The sequence below is a fragment of the Strongylocentrotus purpuratus genome, unplaced genomic scaffold (assembly GCF_000002235.5).
Source record: "Strongylocentrotus purpuratus isolate Spur 01 unplaced genomic scaffold, Spur_5.0 spur5_scaffold_19, whole genome shotgun sequence".
Classification (NCBI taxonomy): domain Eukaryota; kingdom Metazoa; phylum Echinodermata; class Echinoidea; order Camarodonta; family Strongylocentrotidae; genus Strongylocentrotus; species Strongylocentrotus purpuratus.
In genome coordinates, this window is record NW_022145604.1 from 10,849,174 (window position 1) to 10,864,805 (window position 15,632).

The following is a 15,632-nucleotide window of genomic DNA, read 5'->3' on the forward strand; positions in this document are numbered from 1 at the left end:
AGTTTCTGTTGTTGAAATATTCCAATTTAATGGAAAGCATGCCATATATACAATATACATGCACATGTACAATAGCAAATTGCAAGTGACAATTGAGACAAAGTATTTCAAGACACTTTTGTAGAAACAAAATTAAAAATCCAGAACATTATGTCTACAATTTCAATTCAGACAAATATAGACAACAAAATCACAGAGAAATACAAATACATTGAATTAAGCTCAAATTGTTGATTTTCTTCTTCTGTCATTAGCATATGTACTGCCATGGTTCATTAGAAGGAAGCAAACTTTTTGATACGTTTCTATGTATGGATATCAGGGACCCGTTTCACAAAGCCTTTTTTCAATGACAAATGAGAAAATCAGTGACAAATCTGCTGATAACCAATCAGAAGCAAGGATTTCGGTAGCTTATAACAAAAACTATTATTTGTCACTGATGACAAGTTTTGTGAAACGCCCCTCTGGACTTGTACCCCATTCACACTGCCAAACTGACCGATTTCTAGCCGTTGCGGGAAATGTAATGATAATTTTTGGTCTGTTTTTTTTCAGTTTGGTGTCAAGCCTCGGTGGTGTAATTGAGGTATTATGGTCATACAATAATCCTAGAAGTTGCGTTTAATCAATGCCACGCGATTATTTTGATCCAATTAGGCCTTTCCCTGTGGGGACCAGAAGTTGCTGTATTAAGCCTATGACAATGGAATATACCAGTAGCTAGAGAGCATGTGTATGGTTTTAAATAAGCTACCAGGGGACCGATGACTTTAGGTCCTATCCTAGGGACTTGGTAATGAGGATCAATGCCTTACCAAAGGGCAACAGTGCATCAACTTCGTTTGGAACCCAGGATCTCCAGGTTATGAGGCAACTGCTCTACCACTGAGCCATCGCACCTTCCCAATTTTAGTGGAATTGTTGAATCTGACATTTACAACTCCTTGATAAACTTCATGTTTGCTTCCTTATATCAAATCATCTTTTTAAACACTGTGTACAACATATGATTTAAAAATAGACACCAGTACTTTGGAACAAAATCATAAATGACATTAACATTTTCTGGGTGTTTTCATTAACAATGAAATACAAAGTTTAAAAAAGAAAAGAAAAGGGTGAGAACACAACAAAGAAAGGAATTAATCACGAGAGAGAAAGAAGAGTAGATTGTGAACAGAGGGAGAAGGAAAGAGAGGGAGAGAAAGAGAAGGGAGGGAGAGAGAGAGAGAGAAGAGGAGGAGGGAGAGAGAGAGAGAAGAGGGGGCGGGGGATAGAGAAACTACATTATGCATGTGTCGTAAGTTTTGGCCTTTCCATTAATAAAATACAAATGAAGCTGGTGAAAACTAGAGTTAATATTCTGAAAACTTGCCTTTAAACTTGAGGTGTAATTTGTCATAGTCAATTAAATATCCTGGAATAAACACTTTGCAAAGGTGCGTGTGAGGATTCGTTATGGTAATTAACTTGTCTCTCAATGTATACGATGGCTTTAAAAGTTTAACGAAACAACCATTGTTATTCATCTATCATTTAAAAACAATTCAAAGTGACAACAGACAAAAAAAATTAATAACTTCTCTTCAGTATGTAAAAAAAGTTTGCAACAACTTCAAATGTAAAAATTGTGCAAATACACAAAGGCTATCCAACTGTAGTGAAAACATGGTTGCCGCACGCTTGAACGTACAGGTACACATCACAACTCGCCACAGTTTTACAAGCTACATGTAAATACCTATCACACATTAACTTGTTAGTGAGGTCGAGAGCTAAAATCACAAGACAGAATTGACAAATTGTATTTTGACTGCACTTAACCGACGACAGTGATTATGCGAAATTGCAATTGTGAAAGTGATACCGACATCCCATTTAAGGCTCGTTCACAAAATGTAGTAAACTGCAGCATCTTTTTCCCCCTTTCAGTAGGGGTAGTGATGGTGGCTACTGTATAGCGTTTCAATGATCGTTTCTCTACCTCGTAGCATACAGATAAAGAAGTATGCATAGGACCTTTGTTATTATTTTTTTGTGGTATCAACACTTACCATTCACAAACATTTAAACAAAAACAAAAACCTGCAAAGGTTTACTGCGACGTAGGAACAAGCGTTTAGTAGTGGTGAAAGTAAATAAACATTTGATCAGAAAACGTGTTCATGTACATGTTTACGATTGTCGATGGAACACCACTATTCCACTGTGATGCAATCAAATTAATGAGAAAAGGTTCAACAGAATCAATCTGATAGTTGTTAATTCTACTGTACAAGACAAAGGCTTTTCAAAAAAATGATATATATATACAACGGAGCAACATCCTTGTTTAACGAGGAAAGAATCAAAATTCAAAACCGACAAGGGAATATACTGGCAAAATTTTGTCATTAAATCTTTGAAGTCAATTATACATTTAAAATGTTCAAAGTTTGGAATTCACTATATTATATAACTTATAACATACACATTTAGGTTGAACAGTCAACACAGATCACAAATAGTTCAAAATAGAAGTAACAAAGTAATACTCAGTTCTGCAGATATACATGTCAGTGGAAAACACCAGAAAAAAAATACCCATTTGAGCATATTTCAAAAAGCTCATATAATCTTAATTAACAAGTTTGATAACATTTAAAATATGCACCTGGACAATACCAGTTCTGCCTCTCGATCAAACTATTTGCCTTTCATCTTGAAAGACCAATGTCGATTCTAAACTTCTTTTTGTCACTTGCCCAGCAAGCACCGGTCTCGCAGTTTCTCATCACAAAAGGATATGAAATATGTACAACAGTAAATGAGAGAAACTGGAACAAGAACCAGTCTTCTTTCAAAAATATTGACTTCAAGGCAGCCCAGTATATATCATGTACACAAAAACAAACAATTGATGTTTTTTGAAGAAAAAAAAAATGCTTATGTATTCCATCAAATTTGCGCAAAAGCCTGTACTAATACTAGGAGCTCTACCACAAAATCCCCTCTACATCCATCTCAGGAGCTGTAGGTAAATGCTCCCATAACTCGCCACTTCCCTAGCTGCGCTGTTGGCAAGTTGAACATAAGATGGCACTATGCAATAAACAGTATGCTAGGGCAGAACAATCATCAGCTCAGTCACGCTTTAAAGCCCCACTGTACTACTTTTAGCTACTTGCTCCCTCTATATAGAAACGATGCCTAATCGGTGACCATTGGTCCCCCATGATCCTCTTTTTCGTATGTTAATTGAGAGCTGAGTTGATGAGATAGCCACCGGTCAGTGACTTCTCTGAGTGGTCTAATCCCTCCTAGCCAAACTAGTACAGACGGCCTTTAAATTCTACTGTCATTGACAAATACCAGAGCCAAAATGCCATCATTCTATGCTCCAACCGATCTGATAGTCTTGCTCTATTAGAGAGCAAACTTCACAACTAAATCATCGGACAATAGTCTTAACTTGCGAGTTTGACAACAATTACAACTTTCAAAATTGAGTTCATACACGCATGTAGTCATTCGTTAAATAATTAATTTCTAACTGGCTTAACAGTCAATTTTTTACTTAACTGACTTTGTATTTGAATGGGTCTGCAATTAAAACCATTCTCTGTCAAGAAAAAGGTATAAATATATCAATTGTACAAATAAATTGTATCTGTATGCATATATTATCCATTCATCTTGAAATACAGTTCTCCAATATTACGCTTGCTGGTAAGATACAAATTTAGTATCAAAATTAATGTTACCCTGTTGCTTGGAGAAAAAGAACAGGGGGGGGGGGGGGCTGGGGACTAAAAAGCAGGATATCATGACCTTTCATATATGTACGGTACTGTAATGAATAAAAATTCCCCCCCAAAAAACAACTCATGACATGTATGTATCAAAAACTACTTCTTGTTTATCTCAACAAAAGATGTATAAACAAAACTTGGTTGCTACATGACTACTTCAAAGTTAATAAACACTAGATGTACACAGTGCTAAAAGAGCATAATATCCTTACATGTACGATTCTATTCAGTGTATTAAGCCTCTCTTTCCTTTTGAAATACAGGTTAATTCTTTGCTCAGAAAAGGCACAAATTTGCTTGAAAAGTAGTCAACATCAAGCCTCTTTTATAGTGCAATCAATATACAGATTCACTACACAGGCAAGGTCGACTTGTCAATGAAAAAGTTAATTTGTATTTGCTCATGCCAGTGAAATGTGCATGGATGATATGAATATTTAAGGTAGAAAAATGTGTCTAGTCGTATCATGGTCTCATTCAATAATGATGTTTATAAGTTTAATTTTTGGAAATGCTTGCTTCCTGTCTTTCTTGGGCATCTTGATGAAAACTGCCAAAGTATTATGGGGAAACTTTCATCTTCCAAATCAATACGCATGTATCACATAAAAAAAGAGAAGTTTCAGACTAGTTACAGACTGTAACAGTGATAAATAATATGCATGTGATGGCAAGAAAACAGTAAATGAATATCAATGTCTTTTAGCATTACCATTCAAAAAAATTGAGGGGCTTTCCCATTTGGACTATATCCACATACTGACATATACCTATTAGACATCACCCTTCTGTGGCTTCTCGAGAGAATTAGCTTCTAGATAGGTCCGTAGAAACCACACAGGCAGATCTATTTAGGTGTACCTGTAATACGTATAGAAGCCATTTAAAATCTACACATGTTCAAGTCCATATAACTTGGTACTTGGTGCAGCCTGGAGAAGAAGACACCATTGGAGATGATGGCTTTGCGTGTATAAAACGGTTGTTAATGTATGGTGAAAAAATACAATTATTGAAAGGAAATTTTTGGAGTGTATTTGACAACTTGGCGTCTTGACAGTTTAAATGATTTGATAGTTTGTAAGTAAGTAAGGACAAAAAAGAATAAGCATGTTTAGTCGAAGGACAGAAACCAACCATAGTTAATGTGATGCAAATTTGGGTCAAATTATCAAAAAAGTAAAGATAAAAAAGTGTGCTGTATGACAGCAAGTATGATTAATTTTATATTAAACACTATGCTATTATGTACACTATAGTTCAGTTGTTTCTTTTTTATTCATTTCATTTAAGGGGGGGGGGGGGGTGTTCACTTTTTTTTTTTACATTAACCCTGGTCCCAACCAAATCGGATAAGGATTTGGGTAAATGTAAGTCTTTCCTATAAAGTAAAGTGCAAAAAACACTTTTTTTTTTCTACCAAAGAACCAAACTATTAAATGCAATCATTACTGAGTTACCGGTAAGCAAACTCAATAAATATTACGCCATGTACTCCCATTGCTTCGAACTTAGCCTGCCTTTTCAGCAGTTTCAAATGAATTTGACTGAACTTTCAACTGGTTACGATGTTTAAAATTCAAATTTGAACAACAGCAACAATGGCCAAACTTTCAAAACACCATCTCTCATACAATTAATAAAATGGTGTACCTTTCTCCTTATTCATTTAATCAAGTATGAAAATATAGACACTCTGACAATATATACCAGATACACTTCTCAACAATAGTTTTAGACTTTTATAAAAAGTGCTCTTCCATCGAGGTGCATGAAAATGATCCATTGGACGTCCTTTTTTTCCTTTACAAGTAAAAAGAAAAAAAAATACATATATACAGTAAAATCAAATCTTTCGGCATTTCATTGATCATTTCACAAGTCTTTCTTCTTTTGCCTCCACCAAGACATCGCGGTGACACGGCTGTGCAATGAGCGAAGTGCAAATGAACGCATGAGGCAGGCAGCTGGGCATGAATGCTGTCAAGATGACGTGATTGTTTTTCCTCGTCGCGTGAAACATTGCCAGTGATTTTCCTTTCCAGTCAACAAAACTCTCCGCTATCTTGAATCTTCTCGAGTCAAGATGTAAGTGCACGTAGAGTACTCCGGAATCTTGCAGCTCCTTGTGGCACTTCGCATTCGTCAAAAATAACCCCCATCACGATGCATGGTGAACCTATTGGGAGATTAAAGAGGGAGGAATAGGGATATCATAAGCGTGTGGATACTGTACACAAACATTTGTTAAACAGTAAATCTTCAATATCTAAATATGCCCTTCTTATGTTATTCCACATCTCACATCTTTGAAAAAAGTTCCGCGGGGCCTGCATGTAACATGTAAGAGCGGTGATGATTCAGATTTTTATCTCCCCCCCCCCTAAAAAAAAAAAGTTTTTGCTCATTACGTCACTCCTCCCTCATTCCTCATGAAAAGAAATCACCGCCCCTGAACACAACACCCCATGCCCAGAACCTAGGTAAGAGTGCTTGCGCATCCTTTTCTATGTATTTCAATCAAGAATTATTATGACTTTGGATTACATACAATAAATATGCACTCTACGAGTTTGTTATGATGCATCTTGTGGGAAGACAAGTCAACACACTTCCGTGAAATTTGGTTTGTACATAAGTTACTAATGACCGGGTCTCTGCATGAACTACTTCTCCCCCTCTACATGTAGCTTTCTCACCATTACAGTTTTGATTCTTTCATACTGTTTTACAGGAAATTTAGTGTAATGTATATGGGGGGTGTTTCACAAAGACTAAGATCGACTTCAAGTTGGACTTAGCTATGACAGGCCATTCAGGCCATTAATTGCTCTAACCATTTTGATCTTTAGATGATATTTTTTCCTTTAATAATAAATTATCAAAAAATATGAAATCTGTATATTTGTGATCAGGATTTGTACGTCCCTTGAGAGGCCAATGCCAGTAAACGGTGAGAGCTAACAGTGGCATGAATGGCCTGCCATAGTTAAGTTCAACTTAAAGTCCATCTTAGTCTTTGTGAAACACTCCCCTAGTCTACATTAACATTTGTAGCGCAGTCCTCTCTCCCTTGCTTACCTTAATCAGATTTGTGACAGTATAACTCTTTGAGTGACTTGAGTTCCTCTATTAATGTCTTGTTCTGGTTCTCTAAGACTGCCACTCTGTTCTCAAGACACTTGATGTATTCCTTCTTCTTCCGCCGGCACTCTTTGGCTGCTTCCCTATGGTCACAAAACAAAAGAAAACAAGAGGTAAAAACATTTTGTGTTCATGGCTAAGTTTTGGAGGTACTGGGGTAAGTATGGTGCAGTCAAACCTGCTTTAGTGACCACCTGTCCACAAAGACCACTTTTTTGGTGTCCCTTGAAAATGGTTTCTATGTACTATAGGCACCTTTACATAAAGACCACCTGCCTATAAAGACCACTTTTCTTGTCTCCCCTGGGTGGTCTTTATAGACAGGTTTCACTGTATCAAGAGCAGTTCAGAGGTGGACTGGAGTAAACCCTCGTATCAATAAAACTTTGTGGTGCAGACAGATACACCATTTACATACTTGCCAACATTTGAAATTCAGAAAACGGAACGCACATCACAAATTATGTACCGTACGCTGCGACTGCACTGTGTACTGCACGGGAAATAAGTATCTCGCATATACGGCCGGAGTCATACGGTGATCATGAGCGATAGTGCTAGCGCGAGGCGTGCACTCTGTACGGTGCCTATGACTGAGGGATTGTGCATGGCACTCTATGGGCACTCCACGCACACGCGGGCTCATTATTACACGCAGCAAATAGAGATCAGCGTGGCACGCAACAAGCACGCATCTTGCGCAATACAATCCTTCCGGCACTCATCGTATCAAAACTATGGAAAGCCAACTGGTATTTATACTACATTGTATAATTCCCCACAAATCAGAAAGTTCATTTTTTCATGGCTCTAAAAACTTCAAAAACAAAACAGATCCGTTAGAAACAGAACGGTTGGCAAGTCTGCATTTACCAGTCTAAAGGCTAGTTCAGATATGATGCGGCAAAACCCCAGCATTTTTTTTTATAATGACAACGTAAAGTGTAATATGCTTCACATTTCTGTATCTTATAACACAGAGCTCAGTGAATACGTGCAATTACTTTGTAGGACGCAGTTGCAATTCATTTACACATAAAAAGCGGGTGTTTTCATTTTGCAGCGTTATACCACAACATATCTGAACAAGCCTTCAATGACACAAACAATGTCAACTCAGGAACAGATTGTGCAAGAAAATAGTTTGAGAAATTCATACTTTGTTTTTTTTATTACCCAGGAAGTGTACTTTTCAAAAATTATTTGAATGTCAACATGTTTCATTTCATAATGAGCTACATGTTTCCTTTTTGTAATGTCAAACTGAAACCCTCTAAGGAAACAGAACAGACAATTATGTCAGATGTCAGAACTATGTATTTAACTTAGTTCCTAACCCAGTATGTTTTCAAGAAGCTAGCCACCTAGAACATATCAGGACCTGGGGTTGCGAGCTACAGCATTACGTTTCAATGAACTGACCTGTTCTTCATTAGTCTGAGTTCCCGTTTCCTTCCGGCTTCTTCTACCATGACGTGCTGCTGTTGGAGGCCCGAGGGTGCCGCCATGACCACGCCCTGGGGTAACGATGTGGCCGGTCTGATCTGGTAGGCTTGTACCTCTCCAAGACGGGCGATGTTCACAGCTGAGAAAATACAGGTGAAACAATAATTGAAGGTGAAGCTCATGCCTAACATTCTATTTATCCTCATACACAACCATTGAAAGACCGTCAGCTCTACTGGGCCAGAAGGGATTAGACCACCCAGCCAGGTCACTGACAGGTTGGCTATCTCATTAACTCAGCTCTCAACTAACATCAGAAAAAGAGGATCATGGGGGACCAACAGGCACCGATTGAAGAAGTTTTCAATATAGAGGGAGCAAGTAGCTACAAGCAGGACAGTGGGGTTTTAAAAGGTTTTGCAATATTACCCATCTCTGGTCTTGATTAGTTTCATGACAACCCTTTTAATAATCTTGAGTATAGATTAATCTTGAATCAAAAAGAGTGATAAATCTTGAAGCCTTTGGTTATGTTTAGAAAACAAGTTGGCTCAGTCGGTAAACCGCCTGCCTGTCGAACCAAAGATCATGGGTTTGAATCAAACCTAAGTGGATGACTGAAGCCTGCGTTGTGTGTTAAACATGCCCCTCCCCCATTTAATAGAAGTAGACCATGTTAAGTGGAAAACACACTGTCCCTAGTATAGGATGTTAAATGGAAGCCCTGTGAACAGGAGATTCACCATTTTTGCTCATTAATTAAGAACCTACTGCAGTATCTGTATAAGAGTAGGGAGAATCCCCAGTGTAGTGGTCCATCTGCACACACCCCCCCCCCCCCCCAATCAGTTATACTGGGAGGAGAGATCCGATGGTTACAGCTAGTGATTCAGTTCGCTTTTCGCCTCATGCCAAATCCTTAAAGGGATACGGTATCTAGGGTATCTTTGTCTCAGATTCTTAACAAAATCATGGATTTTTCTCATGCTGCAATCATAATTAATAACCTTTAGGTCAGTCAGGGATCCCATTACGTGCTTAATAAAAGCTGATTGCCTGTCTGATTATCAAGATATTTATGATTGAAATTTAAAATTTCAAAACCATGCATCTCAGGTTTGTAAAACTGGAAACATTGTTAAACAATGCCTTTAATAATAATAATATATATCCAATGATAAATACAAAAATATGGCATATGAAGAAGTAAGATAAAGCTTGCTCTGTGTACTCACGGTACTCACCCGTTGAAGCTGGCACAAAGAACTGCTGACCGTCTTGGGTCTGGATGGACTGGACGATGCCTGACCCTCCAGCACTGGTCATGGTCAGCGTCTGAATGCCTTGGACACCATCTAGCCCAGGGTTGGCAATCTGGATGGTGGCTGCCCCTTGAAAATCACAGGAAAGAGGGAAGAAAATATTGAATTTGGACTACACATCTGGATACACCCTTTAAGGCCGCCATTTTAAATTACGAATAAACAACTTGTTTACTTGTTATTTAAAATGGCGCCCATGTCGGCGCATGCGCACTCTTGTAACCATGAAAGGGTGTATTTAACATAGTTTGAGGAACTTATAAATCTAGTGAGAAAACTATGATGTTTTTTGTTCAATGAGATGAAACACTATAAAAATCATATGTGGACAAATGGACAACATATGATTTAAAGTGCATCAATAATGGTAACAAGATAATTTCTGGGATATTTTTTAAAACACTTTAATGACTATGTGAATTTTTGACATCTTCTACCAAAAATCTGATTAGTTCATCCTTGCATACTCATACATACTTCAATTAAGTTTGGTTAAAATCTGTTCAATGATTTGCAAGTTGTCATGTTAACAAAAAGCAGGATAGACTGAGAACCATAAGACTTTTTTTTATTTTCTATGCCTCTGTGGTGGCATAGGCATAAAAATGAAGACAAAAAAAAAAAAAAAAAAAGAAAGAAAAGAAAAGAAGAAAAAAGAAAGAAAAGAAAAGAAAGATCTAAATTTATAAACACATTAAAAGTGATGTAGAGTTCAGATTCCAATTATCAGATCAACTTCAAATTTACATACCTTACGCACAACATTAACTTTAAATTAAAATTCTATATAGGAAATATTTTTTTAAAACCTAAAAGGAAATGACTTTACCACCCATTGCCTCAGGAGAAGTTCTAAAGAAGGACATTAAAAAGATCTACCTCAAGTAATCTTTCATGGAATATCTGCAATTTGCCCCTCAGTTTCCAAAAAAATCTTTCCAAGAAAATTAGACGAGGTACTCCTAACTTCATGAAAAAACAGGGTCTGTTTTTAACCAGACTGATGACAAAAGAAAGGATGAAGATGTAAAGGATATTGAGGAAAGATAAGGAAAACAACATGTAGGGGATATTGTTTCCTCCCCCCCCCCCTCATCTTGATTCCTTCTCCCATGTCATATTCATGGAACAGACTCTGCAATTTGCTATCAAGTTTTTAAGGATTTCAACCAAAACATTTAGATGAGGTATATACTTCTAAATTCATGAAAAAGCAGAGACTGTTTTTACCCAGACTGATGACGAAACAAACGATGAAGATGTAAAAAATATTGAGGAAGGATAAGGAAAAAAACAAAGGATATTGTTTCCTCTTTTTTATTTCTTGATTTCTTTTTCCATGTCATATTCATAGAATAGACTTTTGCCCCAAAATTGTCAAGAAATTCTTCCAAGAAAATAAGATGAGGTACTTCTAACTTCATCAAAACAAAGGGTCTGTTTTTAACCAGACTGATGACGAAACAAACGATGAACATGTAAAGAATATCGAGGAAGGATAAAGAAAACAATTAAAGGTACACATGAAGGGGATATATTGTTTCCTCTTCTTAATTCTTTCTCCCAAGTCATGCAGCAGACAAACGTGTACCACGGCCTGATTAAAGGACAGGGATTGAAAATAATACTCCAAGTGGAATCAACTCGGCATTAAAAGAAGCATGCCATCGAGCGTGGTCGTCAGGAGACCCACTCACGAACCAGTGGATAGCGTCTTAATACCACGTAGAAATGCAAATGTGCGGTGGGTGGATTAAGAGAGTGTATTTTTGTTGCATGAACGGCAGGGTGGTCTAACGATATTATCCCCTAGATTTAGGTTACAAACATCCCAGGAGATGAGCCATGGTCTAATCACGTGATCCCAGGCTGACGGCGCCGATGTCAAATTTTTCTCTGCTGCCAACGTGGGCTGGATTCTTTGCTCCCTCCCTTGCTAATTCTGACCAATTACTTGTTCCTAACACTCTTTATTTGACTCTCCTAATCCATTCCTCTTATAGGTTGTCAACCCAGTTGCCTAAAATTGTTTTCTCCAGAACTTGTCAAGTGTTGTATATGATCTGATTCTTTTTTCTGAATATCTAAAAGCTGTCATATTATGTACAAAACTGAGAACTCAATCTGAGAGGACCAATCCCTATTTTAGACACACCACAAACTCAGGATTTTTACCTCGTTATTACAAGCAAGTGTTAAAAGATAAAACAATGTGTTTTCATGAAATCCAAATCTTCTTTTATATCAAATAAATTCAAATTTATTTACATGTACAACTGTACAAAATAATGGTGTACTATTCCTCCTGAAATGAAATCCGCTCCAAACTTTTCTTTTCCATTCACGTTTCAGTCATTTGCTATAAAAACAAGTAGAGACTTTAACTTTCCTTTTACCAATTCAAAAAATTCATATATAAAGTCAGTGTACATTAGTTACGAAAACACAGATAAGAAAACAAATACGTCAAAATCTTTTTACATTAATCAATAGAAAAGAGGAAGATTAAGTCACGGTTGTGAGGGTTTTATCATTTTGTCACACCTTCTTTCTCTCCCCCTGTTCTCCCCCCCCCCCAACGCTAACAGGGTTGAATTGGCATGTGTGAGTTTGTAAAATGGCGCCTGGCCGGAATACTCCCATTGGAGCAGAGCGTATGCACTATCATGTGGGGATGAGCTAATGAATCCAATGACCGGGACAATTAATGATAATTATAATGTAAAAGCGCTATACAAATGTGACTATTATTATTAGCAATCGCTCCTGGGGAGTGTTTCAAAAAGACTAAGATCGACTTTAAGTTAGACTTTACTATGGCAGGCCATTCATGCCACTGGTTGCTCTCGCCATTGGTCTCTCCATTGTAATCTTCAGATATTTTTTCCTTCAATAATGAATTATCAAAAAATGTAAATTCTATAGATTTGTGACCATGGTTTGTACGTCCCTTGAGAAACAAATGCCAGTAAATGATGAGAGCAAACAGTGGCATGAACGGCCTGCCATAGTTAAGTCCAACTTAAGTCGATCTTAGTCTTTGTGAAACACCCCCTGGAGCGCGTGTTCTAGAACCACCATCTTACTTACCTGTTGGTAGATTTTGAATGGCTGTTCCTCCTGAAACGATGATACTCTGAGTGCCTTCCGACTCATCACTTCCTGGTGGCTCTTCCTCTATCTTGGGCACACCTGGTACGTCTGACGACAGGTCATTCAAGATTCTCCTACAAAACCACCAGGAAAACAAGTTCAAATTTGATAATTGTCTAATCAGTTTCAAACTCTATTGTTGTTTTTTTCTTTTGCAGGATGTTTTCCCAAAGAATAATTTTTAATTAGTTTCAGACCGTTTTGTTTTCTTTCTTTTGCAGGACGTCTTTCCGAGTAATTATTTTTTAATCAATTTCTGAGAATATTGTATGTATTCTTTTACAGTCTGTGCCAGCTAGCAAGCAATGATTAACTGCAATTTAGCTTACTTATTATCAAAAATTACATTGATATCTTTTCTTTCAAGACGAGTTATCATTGGTCCTATTATTTCTGACCACATTGTGTGTGTTTTACCTACCGGTAGTCTGTGTCAGGTCACAATTAACTACAGCTCATCACACTTCTTTTAGAAATCAAATTTTCAATTTTAACTTTCTAACCATAGATTTTAAGATTTTAGGGTCGTTTGCAAAGGGCAATACAACATCTTTTTTTAATGCTTCATGCATTGTTTTTATGTTTTCAATAACCTTAGTGATTCCAAGTAATTGTTCTACTGTACATGTAGCTATTTTAGGCGCTTCAAAGATGCACAGTGCAAAGATACTCTTGTTCACAAGAGCACTTTGGGATCTGTTAATAGTGTAAAAGTGAATTTTGCTTGCCACTGTTTTGCAATTTTCTAGAATCTCTTGGAACTTGGTCAATCAAGGATTCACGGTGAGGAAGGGGGGGGGGGGGGGAGGCAGAAGTTGATAAAACTTCTGACAAGTGAGCAAGAAAAAAGAAAATGGGTGAAGGGGCAAAGGCATGTTCCCTTTTTGTTTGTCCTTGGTGTGTACATGTACCCCCCCCCCCCCCCTCTGGAACATAGGTGGGGGTGAGGGGGCTATTTCCTTGTTATGATTATACGTACCTGTAGGAAGGTCTTCGTGACAGGATCTCTTGTCTTTTCTTTCTCTCAACCTCACCATCCACAGTCAGACTGTCTTCATCCAACTACAGTATAGGAGCAAGAAGACAACAACATTTTTTACTAACATAATATTTTGTTAACTCTCACATCAATATCAGAACCAAGTGCACCTTGAATTACCCGTCATTTTTGTTGTTGCTCTATACAGTACAAGTACTTTATAAGGCCGTTGCAGGTTTGATATTGTGATATAGATATCTTCCACTTGTTGCACTGACAATATACATTTACGTGTAAACAACTTTATTCCTCTGATTCCAACAAACAAAGAAAACATTTCCCCAAACCCAAAGTTATATGCTTTACACTTTAACTTTGCCTATGTTTTAAACTCATATCCATGATACACCAGGGGTGATAGTGAGCACTAAAAAAAAAATAGGTTTTTTGTTTTCCCCTCAACCACGCCCCCCTTGAGTAAAAAAAAAAAAAGGCGATTCGCGGGGAAAAAACGGCATCTAACAACATTCCCCCCTTTCGAGGAAGAAAATTGGGAGAAAAAAATAGGGCAAAATAGGGAAGAATAGAGAAAATAAGGGGGGAATCAGGAAAATCAGGATAAAAAAGGGAAGAAAAAAAAAATCTGGTAAAAAAAAAAAAAAAAAAAAAAAATCTTTTTTTTTTTTTTTTTTTTTTTAAATCGGGAAGAAAAAAAAAATCGGGAAAAAATCGGGAAAAATAAAAAAAATCGGGAAACCGATTTAAATCGGGTTTTTATCAGGCCTGATACACGTACATGTATGTCTTCGTTTCAATAGGAGAAAGAAGTATGGAGAGTACTTTGTGTGCATTACATGCATTTAAGTGTGCATATGCCTATTGCATATGTACATGTATATTGTATGTAAACAAAATGAGCGACCTGCAAGGAACTGGATCATACATGCTCCCTCAATATATATCTGTTTAAAAAACTCTTTCTTTCTTTGAGCCACGCATTCAGACTTGTCCCACTTGCGGTCAAAATCTTTGATTTCAGGACCCTATGAAATGTATGATGCATACAAGCAGAAAGAGTAACCATTCCAGTCAATATTATCCAGTTTTGTTGCTAGGAATTGTGAAAAGGAAAATACACATTAACATCTTGAAGTTGGCAACAATCTAAAAATTAAAAACCGATGGAAATTTTGTATTACATTTTTCCAGTTAGCAATCAAAGGATACATTGGATTTATCAATTATATTATAATCTCTTCTTCTATCGCTCAAACAAACAACATCAAAACGCTTCAAAGATCAAACAACAACCAAAAAGCTACGCTGATTCTCATTTAGAAAAGCTTGAGCAATAACAACAAAACATCATCAACAGCAGCAAAGCAAAAAAATCTGCATGCACTTCCACATCTACTTTAGATTCAAGAACTTCCAAGGACACTTTTGACATTGTAGTTCATTCAATACCACATTTCTCGTTACTTACGTTTCAAATTGATTGTTTTTGTGTTTTCCTCTAATATCAGTTCTATATCGCAAAATTTCAAATTGACGCTTCTCCTTGTCGATGCCCAAGGGTATGATGTTTTTCGGCAAGTTTTTTGCATCTGATGCACTAGATGCATTCATGAAATACAGTCAAACCTGCTATAGTGACCACCTGTCTACAAAGGCCACATTTGTAGTTTCCCTTGAAAATAGTTTCTCATTGAATCATGTACTAAAGGAACCTGTCTACAAAGTCAACCTGTCTACAAAGGCCACTTTTTGTGTTTCCCTTGGGCGGTCGCTATA

General features: G+C 37.1%; 1 protein-coding gene across 3 annotated transcripts in view; it reads right to left on the minus strand.

Annotated features, from left to right (window-relative positions):
- Nucleotides 1-5,076: 5,076 nt before the first annotated feature.
- The window catches only part of LOC100889197 (cAMP-responsive element modulator), a 31,135-nt gene continuing 20,579 nt past the window's right edge, over nt 5,077-15,632 (minus strand). For 2 of the 3 annotated variants that reach the window (XM_003725354.3, XM_011674107.2), the window contains 6 exons: nt 13,839-13,921; nt 12,797-12,933; nt 9,620-9,775; nt 8,361-8,523; nt 6,876-7,021; nt 5,077-5,973 (listed from right to left, as the gene is read on the minus strand). In XM_003725354.3, coding sequence (XP_003725402.1) covers nt 6,877-7,021; nt 8,361-8,523; nt 9,620-9,775; nt 12,797-12,933; nt 13,839-13,921 — 684 coding nt within the window. In that variant the 3' untranslated portion in view covers nt 5,077-5,973; nt 6,876. The remainder of the gene's footprint in view (nt 5,974-6,875; nt 7,022-8,360; nt 8,524-9,619; nt 9,776-12,796; nt 12,934-13,838; nt 13,922-15,632) is intronic. The other variant, XM_011674106.2, reaches the window with a different exon arrangement.